The following is a 21038-nucleotide window of genomic DNA, read 5'->3' as shown; positions in this document are numbered from 1 at the left end:
AATGCATTATGGGCGACACAATTGGCCAATGAATGATTAATGTGGATGTTTTCTTTTTTAATTCAGAATTTATTTAAACCTGTAAGCTGCATTATACGAAATATTTAATGGTTGCTTTTCTTGTTTCATAATTTCACCACTTTTGCAGACAGCGTGTGTGCGGACGCGCGGGCCGCTCTGAAATCCAAACACTCAAACCGTCTCCATTGGTCATGAATCCATAGTTAATGCAGACTGCCTGTGTGAGTGGGAGTGCCTTGCCATAAGTTTCGCCGTCACTTGATTGCTGTCGGTGTCGTAGAGGGGGGCTGTACTACAGTCTGCCTGCCATGTGGACGCTGCTGCTGCCGAAGCAACACAAACCATCCGCACACACCGACAGCGGAGGAGAGAGAGAGAGAGAGAGAGAGAGAGAGAGAGAGAGAGAGAGAGAGAGAGAGAGAGAGAGAGCAGTAAGGAGGCGGTGCAGTACGGACAACTGCGTCCCACTCCGAACCGCAAACATCTTTGCCTCCTCCAGCCCTGAGCTGACTTCTTATCCCTTCGACTTTCACTTGATCACAGCTTTCTCATTCACGACGGAGGGGAGCTGCGGGAACATTAAAGGTGAGTTTTGGGAAACTGACTTCGACAGGATGATACAGTCTGTGTTTGTGTCGCGGACTCCGTTACAACGTTTTATTTGTTTTTTGTTTTTTTTTTTACGCTCAGCCGGTTGAAATTACAACATGGAATTAGTCAGAATTTATTGCTGCGGGAAGTCGCGTGTTAACAGTGAAGAAAGAGCTTGAATAATTTAAATGGAGCTTTAAGTGCAAGGAATATATCTTTTGCACATCAGCATTATATGAAAAATATTTATTTATGCGGGTCTGATTTTATTCTGAAGGATTGGTCTTTAAAAATAAAAAGCGCCTTCTTGCAACTTTATTATGAGGGCCTGTAATTGCCTCTTCTCTCTATTTCCATGTTAAGCAGGTTTAACTATCAACTGTGAAATAATAGCCTAAAACACTATATGAAATGCTTATGATTAAGCTCTACTTGAAGCTGCTATTTCTGTGACCAAAAACTCGCTTATAACGTCAAACGTCATCTCTGCAGCCTCCAGGCCTCCAAGGATGGACTCCATACCTGCGGGGCGAGACTCCAGCTCTTCGCCAAGCTCCAAACAAGAACTTTCCTACCCGGGCACCAAGAACCTAAAGCCCAATCAGGTCGGAGAGACAGTGCTGTACGGAATACCGATCGTGTCTTTGGTGATAGATGGCCAGGAGAGACTTTGCCTGGCACAGATATCTAACACCTTGTTGAAGAATTACAGCTATAACGAGATACACAACCGGCGTGTTGCGCTGGGGATCACCTGCGTCCAGTGCACTCCTGTCCAGCTGGAGATCCTGCGGAGAGCAGGGGCGATGCCAATCTCCTCCAGGCGCTGCGGGATGATCACTAAACGCGAGGCCGAGAGACTGTGTAAGTCGTTCCTAGGGGCGCATTCGCCTCCCAAACTTCCAGAAAATTTTGCCTTTGATGTGTCCCACGAATGCGCCTGGGGGTCTCGAGGCAACTTCATCCCGGCCAGATACAACAGCTCCAGGGCCAAGTGCATCAAGTGCTCCTATTGCAACATGTATTTTTCTCCAAACAAATTCATATTTCACTCGCATCGCACGCCAGAGTCCAAGTACACGCAGCCAGATGCAGCTAATTTTAATTCTTGGAGGCGGCATCTCAAACTAACAGATAAAAACGGCCAGATAGATATACTGCACGCATGGGAAGACGTGAAGGCCATGTTCAATGGTGGCAGTCGCAAGAGGACGCTGCCATGCAGTGGGTCAGAGTCCAGCTCTCCGTTGAAACCGCAAGGACCCAACTGTCCCCGAGAATCACCCGAAATTCCTGCAAAGATCCTCAGCTGCGAGGACAACCGGGTCAGCATGGCGAGCACGCGCAGCTACCCAGTCATCCCCGTGCCCAGTAAAGGCTTCGGGATGCTGCAAAAGATCCCGCCGCCGCTCTTCCCCCATCCGTACGGCTTCCCGGCTTTCGGCCTGTGCCAGAAGAAAGAAGACGGTTTGATGGGAGAGCAGAGCAAGGCGGGCCTCCCGGGTGTCCTGTGGCCTGGCACCAAGGACAGCGCCTATCACTCCTTCCCCATGTTCTGGCCCGCGGCGGGCGCGCTGCCTATGCCTCCGTACCCCCAGACTCAGCACAAACCCCCAACAGAGCTGCTGTGTCCTCCGAGGCAGACCGACGTGGACATATCTGAGCACAGCGACCGGAGCACCAACACGTCAAAAGACAGCATGGTCGAAAACGACCGGTGCTCCAGCACGCAGTCCACGCGTAACGACGACGACAAGTCAGGGGACGAGGCGAGGCCGCTGGAGGGGATGACCCTTGCGCCCCGGAAAATCAGCTACGTCTCCGCGTTCAGACCAGTCATTAAAGACGCCGACTGTATCGCCAAGCTATACGGCAACAGAGGCGCTTACAACGGGTGTCGCACCGGCTATCTGTCTCCCGATTTTTTAAGCGAGAGTTCAAGCTACCGCTCCATGTCCCCGTGCGTGGACAGCGAGGGCGAGCCGGACGTGGACGTGGAGACGAATAAAACGCCGGAGGAGGAGCAGGACTCCCGGCCTCTGCCCTCGGTGTGTCCTCGAACTCCTCCCGGCTTGGCTCACAGTGTTTCACCAAACGACTCAGACTCCAAGGCCATGCAGGAGAGCAGCCTGGTGGATTCCCAGAAAATGAGCCAACACGTGGGCCAGTGCTCTGACAGAGAACTGCAGAGCAAGCAGTTATCAGAGACCCACATAGCCGCGTCTTTTACTGAAGTGAGTGACTTCTAACTGAGAAACACTGGCGATGATTCAAGCTGTAATATTTCTCTGGAGCTTTCCGCAGATGGGCTTCTTTTCCTTGGCTTGTGTGTGTGTTTTTAAACAGATAAATCATCTGTGCTCTTGTGGGGAAATTTGTCATTTTTTTGTTAAAACAGTGTAACAGCAGCAACAGACAGCATGACCACAACATTTAGAAAAAGCACCATTACCTTTAAATAAAAATATATCCACGTCAACTTACAGTATATTTTCGATTATTAATTTTACACTTTCTTTTTAATTCATTATAATTATCCTCCTGTAATTTTAAGAGCTCAAAGAAGTGGTGATTCTTTCTTCTTTAGGTGTACACACCGGAGAGGGGTGAGCTGCAACAAAGGAGCAGTCCGTATCAGTTCAGACCTGCCAATTACCAGACTGGAGTACTTACAACGAATGGTTAGACTTTTTTCTGCTTTTGTTAACACATGTAGCTGTGAAAAAAAAAAAAGAAAAAGAAAAGGGGAGAAATCACATCGATTTATTTTCTCTTAAGATGAGAGTTCAAGTAAAGAAGAGCCGTCTTCCACAGTGGAGGAGATCGAAACGAAAGCTTTTAATGAACAAAGCAGTGAGGAGATCCAGCGGGAGCCAGATGAGGGTAAGTCACCGAGGTCAGGATTCCTTCAGCGATATGAGGTCTGCTTTAAGACATGCGGCTCTACATTTTGAAGATATATAGATATACATGCATATAGAGGAATATCATTTATTTTCTGTGCATTCAGGCGAGGACGCGCCAGGCAGAGCTCTGCCAGCACAAAGAAACATGGAAAGTCTGGCAAAAGGTAAGACAGTGGCCAAACAGATGACAAGGCTCCTCAAAAACACGAACATTATTATTATTATAATTATTATTTATAATAATAATAATAATAATAATAATAAAGAAAATGTGTTTTGTACAAAATGAGACAATGCCTTCAACTATTTTTATAATTCTGTTGTTGCTTTGAGGCAGATTCTTTGGGATTTGTCCCAAAAAACATGAGGGAAAGGTGTTTTTTTTTTTTTTTCCACCACAGGCCCAGGAAGACCTGCTCTGAATTGTCAGTGTAAATTATGATGATGTCCTCATCACTGTCATTAAAATAGAAAAGTGTCCTAGATGGAAGCTGCTACGAAAGCCTCTGCCTCTCCTCCTCAAAAATCACCTATTTCTGTCTGCTTTTTAGAGGAACTACAGAAGCAGCTGTTAGAGCAAGTTGAGCTGAGGAAAAAGCTGGAACGTGAATTTCAGAACTTGAAAGGTAAGCTAAATTCTGAGGCAGTGCTTTTTCCACTGTTTCAGCTTTTATCAGTGAATTCAAAGACAGAGACTAAGAAGTCTTTCTGGTGCATGTTAAGTGTGCGTGTTTGTGAGTTAGGCCAAAACATGACCCCTGGCCATGCCATGACCACATCCAGCTCACCAGCAGCATGCATGTCCTCTCTCTACAGAGTAAGAAATGTGTTAAAGGGCACCTTTCCTCCAAAAAATGCGAAGTGGTTCAGGGACACGCTCCCCTGGGAAGAGGTGCTTTCAAAACCTCTTTTAACACCGATGTGAGAGGGTTATGATTTTAACCTTCTGTCCAAAAACATCCATGCGTCCTCAGAAAATAGATCTCTGCAGCAAAGAAAGTGGAATTGCAGATATGTTGGAGCTCAATTTAGTGTACAAACATGTTTTAAATACATATGGACATATAGAAATATTGAAATGGTTAGAGTGAAGAAATGTCAGTGTTTAATACTCAATGTAACAGCTGAGGAGTATGTCAGTTTAACTAAATTTAGATGTCATAGAAGCTGTTTTGAATGGCAACACAATGAAAAATATTGCAGAAATGTCCGTCCGCTGCGAACACATTCAGAACATCTGTTTTTGTACACAGAATGTGTATGTGACCTTAGCTATAAACTCCAGACTGCTGCTGTAAAGATCATACAACTGTATCCCTGACTAGAAGAAGCAACTGGCTCGTGTGAATCTCAGCTGAACTGCAGGACAAAACGTCAGTCACATTCTCACCGCTGCTGTATTTTCAGCTGGCAATGACTCCTATAAACATCCTTCACGTTCTCTCCAAAAGACTTAAAAATGTCTGACCCACCTTTTCACACTCTGTTTTGCTAGAGAGCTATTTGAGAATCTCATATTGAAATGGAGAATGTCTGCCCTGCATAGGAGTCTTCAACAGCAATACACAGTGAATGAAAAAAGAAAAAAATCTGATGTATATTCCAAAGACTCAAACTTTCATTTCATTGTGCAAAAGATCTCCAGAAATGGAAGAATAAGACTCTGTCATGAAATACAACGGTAATTAAGAAGTCTTTATCAAAATGGTTACATTGCTAGACCATATGGTCTCAATCAGTTTAGGGTGTAAATAAACTTCATGCCCCTCCACTACTGTTGGTGGATAATAGACTATGGATCCTGATTTTACAGATACATTTTTACCAGCTGAAATAGCTTAAATTTATATTTATTTGGTGCCACATATGTCAAGAAGGATGGCTTAGAAATCAATTCATAACTATAAAATCAGCGTAAATTGTGCACATCATTGGGTTCTCTAGAAATGTACATTAGTAGAAAATGATTCAACATTTCACTCTTTCAGATTATTTTGGGGTTCTGGGTATTATCCTCCCATCACTCTCTAACAAATCTGATGTCAGTTCCAGTGATTCCTCTTACTTAAATCTTAGCTTGGACTTAACTTGAATGTACAAATGCACATTTTTCTTTACGCATTCATTGGTGGTATTTGGATCCAGCTGTTGGGAGTTTCATGAACACAAAGTATGAGAAGAGAGCACAACTGGTTTATCCATAGCATTGGACACCTGGTGCAAATGCCTTCATTCTTCATTTAGTCCACTTTTATTCTAGTTGATACACTGTTAATTACCAGTAAAGCGGGCTGTTGAAGGATCATGACCAATCTCTGCCTGCAAACAAGACACAATTAAAATACCAAGGAAAGCCCGGGGATTGGGAAAAACAAAAATACAAGTCCTGACAAGTAGATTTTTCTCACGTGGTTTAGTTTAAATACAAAGGAATCAGGCTGCTTTTGAAAACTATTTTTTCATTTACACATTGAAACTCTCATTCATTCAAATTTTCTGAAAACCAGCAGTGAGACTGAATTTTGTAAGAGTCATAGATAATTTACACAGAATTACAAAAAAAAATTAATTCTTAATCTGTACCATAAAATATGAATTTAAGTGTAACCTCACGGCGGTATGACGGCGTTTTGGAGTCTGTGTTCCAGCCGGCACCTGGTTTATCGCTTTAGCTTGAGAACAGCGCCCTCTAGATGCCGCCGACTTTATGACCTGACGAGTTTAATTCATGCGTTATCGACCCCCCAAAGCACTGAATGAGGGGGAAGAATTTCATCTTAACCTCACTTTAAGCTTTTTGCTTGTTTTGTACCTTCAAATGAATATTCATGCCAAATATCAGAACAACCATCACATGTAAATCACAAAGTATTTTCTGTCTTTTGTGGAGTTAAACGGGCTAAATTAATGCTTTTTTGATTGTGAAATGAAGTTTTTATAGAAACGGCTTCTTTCTTTTCTTTTCTTTTTTTAAACAGAGGCTCACTTACCGCATAACTGACTCAAATCTTTGCCTGCCATTTGTTCCTCAGATAATTTTCAGGATCAAATGAAAAGGGAACTTTCCTATAGGGAGGAGATGGTTCAGCAGCTCCACATCGTCAGAGGTGAGACTAATAAAGCAGAGGGAGCGGATACAGCAGCGCTGCGGCATGCCCTCACTTTCCGCCGCGGATTTACACATTTACTGTCGCTTCATTTCCCGACGTGATGGATGATGCTCAAAATGGTCTGTGCACACAAGATATCGAGGATTTGTCTGGGTTTTCTGTCAGCTATAATATAACCTGTCAAATTCACGTGAACCACTTTGGGAAACGCTTCAAATTGGACCTGATTTTCCCACCATTTACTTGTGATCAATTTATTATTTTTCACATATTAATTAAACGCAGTCATGGACCTGTAACAGAGTGGAAATTGCAAATATTTTTCAGCTGTTTGACTTGATTACCAGTTTTCTGCAGAAGTCATTGTGGTAAAGTGTGAAACAGCAGCTAAGATGATGTGAAAATAATATCTCTGCACCCAGATGCTCATAAACAGACAATTAGCTGTCATACATCCAGACGATACAACGTAAATCCAAATCTGTGTCACATTTCTTTTTGAGCATGGCCTTCATCCGTTGATCTCAAACATGTCTGATGTACTTAAGTCTATCGTGTGATGTACTGTGTAGAATATTATATTTGTACGGCAAATCATTTTCAAAAAAAAAAAAAAAGAAGTCCTTTTTGCAATCAGGTGCACTATGATTGATTTACCTCCTTCTTCATAGAAGCTCACGACGCTTTACACCATTTCTCGTGTAAGATGTTGACCCCTCGCCACTGCACCGGATCCTGCTCCTTCAAATCCCCTCTGCTGCCACCCTGAACCATAATCACAGCACATTTCTAGGACAGAGAAACAATGGACGCATCAGCTTCTGTCAAACCGCGGAAAAGCTCCTGGGACGCTGTTGAAACCCACATGAAAGAAGACTAAACTTGTAATTACTTGTAATATTTTAAAATGTGTATCCCCCCCACCCTCACCATTTACGTAACCATCCTGCATACGGTGAAATTTGTTTTACTGAAATGATACCATTGATGATATTTATTATTTGTGGCAAAGTGCAATGAAAGCGTATGTATCTTGTAATAGTTATAGGTTGTTATTTCGTTCTTTCTTTTCTTTTTTGTTATCAATAATAGCAGCATTGACTAGCCAATTCATTGCTCCTTATCCTCTCAATATTGTGAATTAGCCTACTACTTTGGCTGGGTTTGTCTTTGCAGGCCAACAGCTTATTTTGGATGTTTTGCACTTTAAACGAGTGATGGGAATTAACATAAACAGCTTGTGTGTCGAAATAGGCCTACAATATAATTACTTGTAGCCGTCAAACCATGCCTATTCCTTTTTGAAGACTTACAAAAAAAAAAACAAAAAACAAAAAACAAAACAAAACAAAACACAGAAGTTAGTAGGCTAAATTAGTACACCCGCGACCTTGTAAGTACCGACATATTCTATTAAGAGTAGCCTATTTGTCCATGTAATATTTGTTTCCATCGCTAATGAATAAATCATTTTATTAAAAGAAATGTGGATTGTTGCCCTCAGTGTTTCAGAATAATTTCCTTCTTATGAATTATATTCACAGAGCTCTTCATTTTACACATTTATGGGAGAAGCAAACAGTTTGCTGCGCCTTTTAATTTATGAGTGCAACTTTCACCTTTGTGTGTTTGAGGGCTGTGACTATTTTGCTCTTTGGATTAGACGCAAAAAGAAGAATATATCGACGAGAAAACGCCTTAATTTAACTTTCCTGAAAGATGCAACTCATGATTATTTTCTCTGTCTAACATTTATTTGATTACTGTCAGAAATGGTGGGAAATAATTCAACACAAGTTCCCAGAGCCCAAGGCGACATCTTCAAATTGTGCGTTTTGTCCGACCAAAAGTCCACAACACAAATACCCTATATTTTTAATGTCCAGTGACATAAAACAACATAATCAGATCCTCAAATTTAAGGAAACAACAACTGTTTGCCATTTGTGCTTGGTAAATGACAAACGATTAATTGATTAGCAAAATAATTGGTCATTATTTTTTTTGTCAACTAACAAATCAATCAATTAATTATTACAGCCCGAGGAAGAATATAAACAAACAGGAAGACACACTATATCTGGAGTCTTCGTAACCTTTTATTTTTGTGTGTTTTTCCGAGCAGAACAAAATCCCTCAAACAAATGAAATGTGGTGTAAGTGGTAGCCTGACTACAGTATGTCGCCTTAACGTTCTCTTGACGAAATCTTCTGTGTTGCGACAGCGCCCCCTGCTGTCATCGGTGAAGTAGCGTCAGACAATTTTGAATTGACTGTCCCCTGAGGATGGCTGTTGCGCCTGCGCACCTAATGTAACAAGATGGCGGAGTGTGCGGAACTGAAGGTAAAGCGAGCCCCTACATTAGCTTGACAAATAGACGTTTCACACAGTGAGATTTGAATTTCAAATCATAGCACCCTTGTTACTTGACAGTAGAGACCCCATCAGTGTTGCTATCAAGGTATTTAACATAAAAAAGCAGAGCAGCGGAGACCAGACAAACTGTTAGCTGGTTGGCTAGCTCGGTAGCACTAGCTTTGTTATTGTTGCCGACGTTCCGTTAGGGTGCCTCTACTGTGCGGCTCACCTGCAGATAAGGCCAGATAATGCTTTCTATAAAAGATGAAAACGACAATCATGTCAACGTTTTGAACCCTACAGTACTGTAGCGATAGAAACCTGACATTATCAGCAGCTCGCCGGGCAGACAGAAATGTATGTTTAAAAATGGGCTCTGTCTATTCCCTGGAAAGAAAGCGCAGTTTAGCTTCCATTAGCGTTATTTCTGAGTAGGTGAGACGGTAGTCAACGAAATATAGTCAGTATTCAAAGTGTGGTTAACTCTAATGTAACTAATCTGGGCGACTATTGTTCAAACACATGTAAAAGTATAGTTACTGCAACATGAACTTTTCTTTCAGTCATACTACAGCATAGTACAGGCGCTGTTAGCTAGCTTATGCTAAATCTACGCTGTGTCCTTCCACTCATGTCGATAACTACTTTTTAGTTGGCAGAATTTGCTGTGAAACGCTTTCGTTTACTTGGCCCTTCCATAAACCAATCTCTGCCCTGTTTACCCACCTGCTTTGCCCACTCATATGAACCGTATTATTTCTCGACAGTGGACACATTTGAGTGTTGCACAGTATAAAAGGAATTTAACACATACTCACTACAGGTTAGCTCAATGTACCACTTATATCCGGCGGTATGAGCCGCTGCATTTTATTATTCAGGCCAGATTTCAAGCGTCGTCAGGGCTGTCAGGACAGTTAATTTAAGGTTTACTTTTTGCGGCTCCACAGAGTGCTCATTGTCAATAAACACACAGATGACCTTGATTGAAAATCAAAGTGGGTTGCCAGGTACATTTTCATATGCCTTAATAATTCAGATTGTCTTTTTAATGCCCAAATTGAGTGTTTAATTTTCGTGTGATGCCACATAGCCCCTTTAAACAGTTATTCACAAGTGATTACTGTACATATGGTGAACATAAGGACATGATTATCTGCATAGTATAATGTGACATAATGCAATGGTAGAAGAAACACTTCCTTTGTAGAGTTATGAGATATTGTAATTCTTTTGACAAATGCTGGAATTGCAGTATGATGGTGAATTTATTTATTTATTTATTTTTTTCATCACAAATTTGATTTTCACTGGCAAAACTTTTGGAATCATAATGATATCACGTTTGTTGGGGTCTGTACCAAACAAAAATGTTTCCTTACATCTGGAGAGCAGGATTTATTGGCCAGGGCATCTCCACAGCACTACAATGCTTCATTATAACGCTCTTGTGTCACACATTTTATTTTTATCTACAAGAACCTGCAGCTTCTACGATTTGGCTATTGCCCTTAGTTGATCATATTGCAATTCTGATAATATTTCAATTACTTGCTCAGCTCAATTCTCTCTGTCAGAGTCGATCCAGTGCTAATGTAGTAAGGATTGCAGTGTCGCTGTATTTGACTGCATTGCAATGTATAATGGTTGTTATTTTGCTGAGAAAAAAAAAAACCCTAATTCTCATATGATTGTATTATGTTGTAAGATGTTTCTGTTATGTTGTAATTTCCTACTACAAAGTAACATGACCATCTTATTGCATAATGCAGTTTAATTCAATATAAACAATTTTCTCAAAATTTGCCAGATTTGAATGAACACTTCTCTGAAGCTGCATCAAGAAAATGCCTTCAGTATATTGTATTCCATTATTTAGTACAGATGCATGCATGGGTTTTGTGTCCACACCCTGTATTACCGCTTGCAGCATGTTGGGATCCTTTATGGATATGCGGTGTCTGCTTCCAGCCAAAAGACTAGCTCTCCCAAAGTCATCCAAGAGTGGCTGTGTTTGTTAAATAGAACGAAGGCCAAAGAAATTATGTTAATGTTCCTGCTCAGAGCATATCTCAGAAATGAAAATGTTATGGGTGTGGACAGTTAGCAAGCTAATGAAGGACTTTCATGATTTAAAGAAATTAAGCAGGCAGGCTTTAATAACAATGTTTTCAACCCTGAAGTCAATATGCGAAAGAAAACTTATTTCTTAACATCTGAACAGGAAAATGTGTTTTCCAAAGTGTAATAAAGCATTTTTTCCCTCTATTCAATTTTCACCAGCAAATGGTAATGAGCCTTCGAGTTTCGGAGCTCCAAGTGTTGTTGGGATATGCAGGACGGAATAAGCACGGCCGTAAACACGAACTTTTGAGCAAAGCTCTCCAGCTACTCAAGGTTGGTTGCAGTCCTGCTGTGCAAATGAAGATCAAAGAGCTCTACAGACGGCGCTTCCCAATCAAAATGGTTTCGCCAGTGGACCTGGCTCTGCCCGGTGTTCACTCTGCCTCCAGTCTGCCTGCTGGCCTAGCCCAGCTGGGATTTGACAGCCATGGTTCCCCGTCGCCTCTGCTGCCTGTTTCCTTACTTGGGCCAAAGCATGAGCTGAGTCTGCCTCACCTCCCCTCCGCCCTGCACCCTGTACACCCTGATGTCAAGCTCCAGAGATTGCCATTCTATGACGTGCTGGATGAGCTCATTAAGCCAACCAGCCTGGGTAAGTCCACCCCTTCCTGCTTAGCTGTGTGTGTAGTGATAACACTTGTCCCTGGTGCACATACTGATGGAGCATTGCCACCACAGATATCTGTACCATGACTTGTCAAAACCTTGCTCGGTTAAAGGTCATAAGTCAGTGACGAGTGCCTAGTGATTTGTGTAGGTGCCCCTCTGACTGTCGTGTACTGTTTTTGGTTTCTTTTTTCGTAGCCTCAGACAACAGTCAGCGGTTCCAGGAAGCATGTTATGCCTTTGCATTAACACCACAGCAAGTTCAACAGATCAGCAGCTCAATGTAAGTGTGAAAGCTCTCTTGTGGACACAGTCTTCAGCTGTCAAAGAGATGAGAGGGAGAAGCAATAATACTGTGAAAGCACTGCAACTACCAAATCATTTTTCAGTGCACTGTTGACATGTGTCATAGACTGTTTTGACCAGCCTGGCCTGACCTCTCTTCATTTTTAGGGACATATCTGGGACCAAATGTGATTTTGCTGTTCAAGTCCAGTTAAGGTATGCCTGACATACTTTTCTTCAGAGCAGAAAAAACTCTTTTGTTTTAGCCAAGAAGCATATTTGCATAGAATGACTGTTAGCTCTGTGTTTAGCTCCTCTCGGTTCTGAAGGAACTAGAAATAGCCATGTCTCTTGTCAAGATCTTGTCGTTTCCTTTTTTCTTTAGTCCTGAAACATATCTGCATGTTGTAGAACCTCCTCTATGGTTTAGTCTGGCTTTCAGATTCAGACTTACAAAATTAAAACAATTGCCATAGTTTTAACTTAAACCTAATTGAGTTATTTCCTTACAGTTATAAAGGATGATAAAGATAGGACTTGAATTACCACGTGAACATGTTCTGAATTGTGGAATGAAGGATGCAGCAGGGGACACTTGTCTCTTGGATGCTTTTATTCACAATGAACTTGAGATGGAAATGTGGATATTTTGCTGGAAAATACAGGCAAAGTGCAGCATTGGCAAAACATTGATTCAAAGCAGTTGTGCCGGTTTCTCCAATATGTTTGAAAATATTTTTGCAGATCAAGTTGAAGTGCATCATGTACCTCTTGTAAAACCTTACAGCCTAAAAGGCACACTTTGTTGCCATTATTTTACTTCAGAAAGTATACTTATACATAAAAACAGTTTTTCCTTAGTTGTCTAATTAATTATTCACTGTATGGATGAATGCCATCCTTTAAGAAGTGCTCTTCTATATCATAGATGGAGATGGCTGTACTTGACAGAACTGAAATGATAAAATAAGCAAGCAAGCTAACCTTGTTTAAGTGGCAACTTAACAGAAACAAATTGCTCAATGTAGGGGCTCCCTCAACGCTTTTTTCTTCATTTTCAGATTTTGTTTATCAGAGACAAGTTGTCCCCAGGAGGATCACTTCCCCCCTAATCTGTGTGTGAAGGTCAACAGCAAACCCTGTAATCTCCCGGTGAGTCCAGAGAGTTTATGGTTAGTCCGTTCTGTCATATTTTCTGTGTATTGTACCAACAGTTACTGAGACACTGATGCTTGATGTGTCATCTGCAGGGATATCTTCCTCCAACCAAAAATGGAGTCGAACCAAAAAGGCCCAGTCGCCCCATCAACATAACCTCTCTTGTCCGCCTGTCCACCACAGTCCCCAATGCAATTGTGGTGTCATGGACTTCAGAAATTGGAAGGGTAAGAAGATCCAGGCAAAGCTGTGTGAATCAAGTGTCATAGCCCATTCATAGTGATGCTGTAAAAAGAACATTAGTCACCTCGCTGTGACTTGTTGCGCTCATTATTTTAACCTTTGTTTTGTCAGAGTTTTTCCATGGCTGTTTATTTGGTAAGACAGCAGTCGTCTGCAGTGCTGTTGCAAAGACTACGGGCCAAAGGAATTAGAAACCCTGACCACTCAAGAGCTCTGAGTAAGTTGCTTCCAGATTTTGTTGTAAAAACGTGGAACATGTAAACATCTATAAGGGAGCAGGAAATGGAGAAGACTATCACACAAATTAGCGTCTTTCATACAGTAATCCAGGATTATTTTTGAAGAAGTTTGTGATCTTGTTAAACAAATCGACACACCTCACACTTGAAGTTCACTGTTGTAATTGTTGCGCTTAATCTTTGTGTGTTGTTCTTTCTTTCTCACAGTCAAGGAGAAATTAACAGCCGATCCAGAGAGTGAGATCGCCACCACCAGTCTACGAGTCTCTCTCCTGTGTCCTGTAAATACCCCACTGTTCTACTTGATTTAAGAAAAGGCCTGTGTTACTGTGACTAGTTATGTCAATCAGCATGGGTATAATCTCTATATTGATGTATCCGTTCAGTGATCAGTGATCTAATATCATCAATGCAAAATGAATACATCGATCCATATCATCATCTCTAAGATGTGCATTTATTTTGAAATGCCCATGGCACGTTTCTGTTACCGTTCCCATCTAAGTGCAACAGCAAACAGTGCATATACAGTAGGCTAACGATCGTTATCTGTCACCGTGTCCATTTCAGTTTTTTAACAACACGTCAGACGTTTTAGTTGAGCTGAATTTCTTTGCCGAAACAACCTTGTCACTACAGGGAGTCTGTTTTTTTTCCCTCATCTTCAGCTGCGTTTCCGACATGAGATCATGTTGATAGTGTGTTGCTGCTGGCTAAAAAAAGTACCTGTGACTGAAATGAGTATGCCCAACAGTAAGTAGTTTTGTTCCTGCTCATTTCGCTGTATTATATTTTAACTCCTAGATTGTCGTTCCTGAAGCAAGTAAAGAGTTACAGAGGTTTAAGTTCTGGTATGGCTGTGCTGCCGCTGGGACAGAGAGAAAGTAAACCTACGCCACAGCAACAAAACTCTGTTGTTAAGTCTCACAGCAGGGATTAACTGAGAGTCAGAAAAAAACATAATAACTTAATTGTTTACCTTGTGTGAAGGGAGGTTGCAATCAACCAGGCAGCGAGAGCGTGGGGGACGTGTCACATAGTCAGCCCTGTTGGACTGCTGGGAACAGTCTGTATGACTCCCTTTAACTCTCCTCCCTCCTGTCCCTGACCGTTGCTCATATTTGAGTCTGTCACAGTTGTTGCACTCAGTTTTTCCCAGTCATCACTTAACTGATTGTGTTAGAAAGACATCTGATATTATCTCAAATCAATCGCAGGCCATGGAATTGAGTCAAATCAAAAGCGTATTGTGGCAGACTTCGTGATAGCAGCAGATATAATATCAGTTTCTAAAGAATCAGTATAATACTTTATCGTGATCAAACTTGTGATTTAGACCCTTATCAGTTAGCTTATCAGCAGATCAACAATAAATTTATTGACAGCTCCAATTACATTGTGATTTTCTTAACGTTATCAGGAGCTCTATTTTATAGTGCAGAGAGACAAAAAGCACTTATCCGCATACTGTATTCTTAACTAGAAGACAGTTGCTTTGTCCTACATTACTTTGTGGGGAGTAAGTATTTAATGCAGTACTGACGAGTGACATTTGTGCAATTTGTGTTTTGTTTTAAAGCTGGGCAAGATGAGGCTGACAATCCCATGCAGAGCGATCACATGCTCTCACCTTCAGTGCTTTGATGCTACACTTTATATCCAAATGAATGAGAAGAAGCCCACCTGGGTGTGTCCAGTCTGTGACAAGAAAGCGCCGTATGAGCACCTCATTATTGACGGGTGAGCACAACACACAACATGTGGTGCTAGGTCATGTATAATCATTCCACTGTGATGGTTTTGTTTTTAGCATGTGCGGTACAAAAGGAACTGCAGATAGTTATAATCTTTGCCTGGAAGCTGAAATGTCTGCTGACGTGAGTGCTCTGGTAATATTACACAGGGTTGTCTGCCAAAGAAGTTTAACCTGCGTCAGCGCAATGTGACATCACACATTCCTGGTTGATTATTTTCCGACAGGATAATCAGCCAATGTGAAAACATTTGAGAGAGAATCCTTCTGTGTGGTTTCATACAGCAATCTGTTTGTGTTTTGGTGTCTCAGAAACCTTCAGATTCATGGATCTGGTCCTTAAATTGATCTTCCTGCAGCATACTTAATTGGCTCATTTGTGCCTGAAGCCCCCTCCTAAATAGGGTGTTTGGTCTGAATGCTCTGATAAACTGTATTGAAGTCTCATGCTGTTTTCTCAGGTTGTTCATGGAAATCTTGAATAGCTGTTCTGACTGTGATGAAATCCAGTTCAAAGAAGATGGAAACTGGGCCCCCATGAGGTCAAAGAGAGAAGTGCAGGAGGTGTCTGCTTCTTACAATGGTGTAGACAGCGGTATGTAACTCGCACATTTCAGATTATTAAAGAGTGTTCTTCGTCGTGACCTGCGAGCACAGCGTGAGTGAGCTGTTTCTTTGTAGATTCATCTCGGACAGAAACGCACGAGCAGAAACGGGGATCATCTAATGACAACAGCAAGAAAGTCGATGTGATTGACCTGACACTGGATAGCTCCTCCGAGGATGAGCTAGATGATGAGCCGCCTCCTAAAAGGGCCTGTCCCTCGCTGTCACCTGTCTCTCCACCTCCAAATAAAGGGTGAGTCTCCAAACCACAAGCAGGCTATGAGATCACCATAAACAGATGCATTTTGAGGATTTCTGTGCTGTCATGTTACTTATTTTGTCACTAATGCGATGTGGCATTGTTTCCCCTCAGAGTACTGAACCTACACAGCCAGGCCTCACCTGTGACCAGAGCTCCCAGCATGCCCCCTGTGGAGACCAGTTACATTCCTCCCCCTCCACCTCTTATCCAGGACTATCGCCACTATTATCACACAACTAGTGACCTGCCAGGTAGACTTGTCACTGTGCTTATTGGGTTAGATTTGATTTGATTTTGTTAAGTCTGTTTTAATACAATAATCGCATGTCCATATGTATGTTGAAAACATTTTTGATCACAGTGATCATCCTATCTGTCCATACCAGCTGTGAAGTAGTAGGTCTCTAATGCAATTGCCATGAAAGAAATGAGGGACAAAATCTTTGATCTTAAGTTCATCTGAAGCTAATATGATGCTTCAACAGTCTGTTAGCTGAATCAGTGTGCTGTGTTTCAAAATTTGTGTGTCTTTAAACAACCAATGTGTACTTGCTGAGATGTGGTGAAGGATTATGTCCTGATAGTTCCTGATAGATAGAGTTGTTGCTGGGACAAAAACACCAGCAATGAACAACAATCAACACTTGATTTGTCTAACTCAATCTGCTTAAGCTTCATATTGGCTAAAGCTGAGGTTTAGCATGGAAACTGGACTGCAGATAATGCCCCTAAACTCTTGCAGGTGTCCCCCAAACACCTTGGAACTTGTATTATTATTCTTTGTCTTACTTTGATTTGGGGGATAATCATGGTCTCAGTTTTGGAACTACAGTTCCAATAATTTGAGCACTTTGGGCGATGAAAACAAGGATTGTAAGGTTGCCATGAAATCAGCTAGTTAGCTGTGGGCTACAACTTAAGCCCCCTTTTTGGCCTGTATTCGTTTACATTTTTGAAAACTGGCACCTTTAAAAGTGTGCCGAATTGGCTATTAGCCGTTCCTGTTTTGAGTGTTCCCATTGGTGTATGACAATTAGCACTGGATTACTTTTATACTGAGGGAGACTTAACAACATGATGATTCTTAAGCAGGTTCTAAGGAGATATAAGTCAATGAACATCAGAGATGATGATAATGTTGGTAGGGAGGCCAAACTACAATAACTAACTGCCTGTTGTTTTAGTACGTCAGCATGCGCCTGTTCCTTTAATCTCATGCAGTATCCTTGTCTCACAGTTGGAAAACCTGTGTCCAATCAAGATTTGTATTAAGACTGATCTGACAAAATCCAAACAAACTTATCTTTGAGTACAAATGTTTATGCTTAATCAGTCAGCTTGTAAATAAACATACTGTATTATCCATAATGAAGTAAATACTGGGTCTTCTTCCTTTTCTTACAGATCTAAGTTTCTTCTCCTTCCTCCAAGGCGACAATCAGGTATATTGACTGAAACACCTGAACTTTGGCAGCACTGTCGATCAGTATGTTTATGTTTGGTTTTTGTGTTAATGATCACTCTTTTCTGTCCTGTTAGCATTACAACATGGTGATGGCTGCTGCAGCAGCTGCGTCAGCGTCTGCCTCAGAAGACCACGACCTGCTGCTCAACCGTTTCTTGCCCTACAGCTCCTCCCAGATGCTGCGGGAGCAGCCGGGCACCCCCGGGGGCAGCACGCTGGCAACCACGAATGGAGGCAGCAACAGTGGCAGCACCAGTAGTTTGGTGTCTTCCAGCAGTCTGCGGGACCGCGACAAAGACAGAGAGCGAGACAGAGACAGGGACAGAGACAACCACAGCATCTCAGGATTGTCGAGGTCCTCGGTGGAAGCTGCAGCGGCGGCAGCCATTTATGGCTCCATATCTGACGTTATCTCTCTTGACTAGATCCACACAGAACTGGAAGACAAGGGAGACCTCGAGAATGGGAGTTCTTTGTAAATAAGGAAGACGAAGATGAAAGAATACAGTGCTATGTACAGAGAGGAAAATCTATTTTCAATTTTACTTATCATATGTATATAAACTTAGGACGCTTCTTGTCCGGTGAGTTACTTCAGTTGATATTTTTCTGTGAATACTGAAGACTTTTTCACACCTCTTCATGTGGTCCTTTGATTATATTGTACCTTTTGTACCTGGTTTTTACCGTTTTGTTTCGATATTCCATGTCAATGGCATTATTTCAGTATAATGTTATGTGCACAAAACCCACTGAGGTGACACCTTATGGAACATGATATTTAGAATATAAAGAAAATGGGCATTGTTATAGATGTACACAAGGCAAGTCGCATCAAAACAGGAAAATGTGTAACACTTTCTTTATTTTCTAAATGGCGTCATTTCTGTCAAAAATGTTTTGACAGCAGAAAGATCTGGCCATTTTTGCTATCACTGTAGATTTTTCTGTAAGACATTCATGCTGTGGTCATTATTTTTAATTAATTATTTATGATGTAAGTTATGTTGGATGTATGCTGTTTTTTAAGGAAGCATTCCCTATGCCTCTTGGAACTGTTGCCACTAGAATTGCAAACGCAAACACAAACGCTAGATCCTTCTGGTGTCATAACTGCAGTCTTTTCACTTGTTTCAGTCAAATCAAATTGTAAAGTTCAGACTGTACCTAAAATACATATAGATTGGGAGTAAGTCAGTATTGTAAGACCAGGCTTTTTCAGCGTGTGAATGAATGGCACAAGTCCAGCAAGCAGTCTTCTGTTGTCACATGACACAGTTGGACCTTTCTACACAAGATTTGCAATGTTGTGTATTTTCTTTTCTGTTTTCTGTTTTATTTTGCATATTACACTTAAAAAGCATAGACAGAAAACTACAGTGACGTGGCCAGTCGTCCTCGACACATTTCTGTTCCGCTTTCAAGACGAGGCTAGTTTCTGGTCCACTTGAAGTAATTCTTTAATTGAAAGGCTGAAAAACTGATAAATGAAGTGGATACAAGTGGGCAAACAACATTTCACGTTCATGGTGTCTTTTTGTTTGATTTTAGCACGCTTTTTTACATAAAGGCTGTGTGGAGCCGTGAAGCTTTCACCGTTGCAGTGAACACTTCAAGAGCAGTTTTCAGTGTTGCATGTCTCTGCGAATTACCTGAAAGCTCATGTTTGAGTGCTCTGCCGTTTCGTAGTGAGGCCACAGGATGCATAGCTTTTTTTGTTCTGTGTATTTGCAAGAGACTATAAGATATCTGTGATAGCTTAGCCTTTGAGTGTATCACAGAATGCATTTTGGCCCAGAACTTAAGACCATTGAAGTTATTACGGACAACTCCCCTCCCTTTATTTTCTTGACTTGTGCTTACAATTAGGATTATTTATTATCATATATATTTTCAGCATTCGTTTGATTTGTTGATATGCATTGCTGTCATTGTACGTGATATTTCTTTTGTAATTATATAATTAATGCTATTTAAAGATGTCATTGTTGCTTGACATGCATTGTAACATTTTCTGTTCTCTCTGTCCGTTTTACTATCAGATGATGTCAATAACTCAATAGAGGCTTTGATCATTTTGAACCGCTACAAGGTCTACTGTGCTGTTTGATATTTGTAAGAATTAAACAGATATAAGAAAGTGCATACTCGTAGTTGCTCGAAGCACAGTCCAGATTCACTTGCATGTGTTCTGTTATGGGATGTCTCTGAATTCAGTTTGTTGTTTGGCAAAACTTCTAAGCCTAATCACTTGTTTCAAACATTTTTATACATACAGCCTGTGTGTATTATAGAGACTGATATATTTGCCAGATTCATTTTTTGGAGATACAACCCTGATTCCAAAAAAGTTGGGCGTGTGTAAAACAAATAAAATGAAATGTGATAATTTGCTAAATGTTTTGACATGTACTCAATTGAAAACAGTACAAAAATGTTTGACCTCATCAACTTGATTTTTGTAAATATGCTTATTCTGAATTTGATGCCAGCATCACATTTCAAACAAGTTTGGAGCAGAACAAGTGAGGATGGAGCGAGGTTCACCACTTTGTGATTGTATAAAGGATATTAGTACATGGACTCTGGGACACTGCATAAAACTGCTGTCTATAAACAGAGTTTATTTGCGCCCTAACTTTTATGGAATCGGGGTTGTATATTATCATTGGCACATGTATGTTCAGGCCATTAAGTAACAAGGACTTGATGCAGGTAAATGACAGTCCAGTCAGTTTAGAAATGGCTATCTGTGACTTAAACATTTCTGAACTATATTCCATTCAACAGTCTATTTAATAGTGGTTGAAAGTTTTCACTTTAACCACAAACATCAACCACATGGTAGAAATACAGGGAAGTCGGCACCACCAAAGAAGCATCCTCTGTGAACCATGAATGACTGCATTCATCCAGCAGATGTTGAGATCATTCACTGGATAAGCGAAAACTTTGACCTACTGTCTACACATTTACGTTTGTGGTAAAACGTGCTGAGTTGAGGTATCAGAAATAGGATTGGTCCCTGTCCTTAAATCAATGTAAAACTTGTTGATGCATTTTAAACCGCTTCATCTTTAGGCCAAAGCTTCAGAAAAACAAGGTTCCCTGAACGTTCCTCAGGGGGAACCCTTTTTTAATCAAAAACGAAGTTGCGGGAACATCAGAAAGCTTCAGAAAATAACCCCCAGAGGCAGTTCACTGTACACTGATTCAAAATCGAGACTTTCAACACATAAGATAAATGAGAGACATGTAAAAGGCAGTTATTTTCACCGCACCTGAATTACTTCTCGCGCTGGTGTTTCAC

General features: G+C 41.2%; 2 protein-coding genes across 3 annotated transcripts; both read left to right on the top strand.

The window, feature by feature from the left end:
* The first annotated feature begins 495 nt into the window (after nucleotides 1–495).
* skor1b (SKI family transcriptional corepressor 1b) lies at nucleotides 496–7925 on the top strand. Of its 2 annotated transcripts, none has more exons than XM_070972232.1 (8): nucleotides 496–606; nucleotides 1105–2846; nucleotides 3200–3293; nucleotides 3391–3495; nucleotides 3623–3682; nucleotides 4070–4144; nucleotides 6551–6625; nucleotides 7303–7925. In XM_070972232.1, the coding sequence occupies exons 2-8, from the start codon at nucleotides 1122–1124 to the stop codon at nucleotides 7395–7397; spliced, it is 2229 nt and encodes a 742-aa protein (XP_070828333.1). In that variant the 5' UTR covers nucleotides 496–606; nucleotides 1105–1121; the 3' UTR covers nucleotides 7398–7925. The 2 variants fall into 2 exon arrangements, with proteins under 2 accessions (XP_070828333.1, XP_070828332.1); XM_070972231.1 differs by having other exon boundaries at nucleotides 7300–7925.
* Nucleotides 7926–8925: 1000 nt separating this feature from the next.
* Nucleotides 8926–19871, top strand: pias1b (protein inhibitor of activated STAT, 1b). The gene is made up of 14 exons (XM_070972664.1): nucleotides 8926–8972; nucleotides 11271–11703; nucleotides 11916–12000; nucleotides 12171–12218; nucleotides 13064–13154; nucleotides 13253–13387; nucleotides 13515–13620; nucleotides 13850–13923; nucleotides 15222–15382; nucleotides 15857–15990; nucleotides 16077–16254; nucleotides 16375–16514; nucleotides 17668–17705; nucleotides 17803–19871. The coding sequence occupies exons 1-14, from the start codon at nucleotides 8949–8951 to the stop codon at nucleotides 18151–18153; spliced, it is 1998 nt and encodes a 665-aa protein (XP_070828765.1). The 5' UTR covers nucleotides 8926–8948; the 3' UTR covers nucleotides 18154–19871.
* The last annotated feature ends 1167 nt before the right edge of the window (nucleotides 19872–21038 follow it).

This window comes from Chaetodon trifascialis, chromosome 10, assembly GCF_039877785.1.
Source record: "Chaetodon trifascialis isolate fChaTrf1 chromosome 10, fChaTrf1.hap1, whole genome shotgun sequence".
Lineage (NCBI taxonomy): Eukaryota > Metazoa > Chordata > Actinopteri > Chaetodontiformes > Chaetodontidae > Chaetodon > Chaetodon trifascialis.
This window is presented reverse-complemented; position numbering and strand designations above follow the sequence as displayed.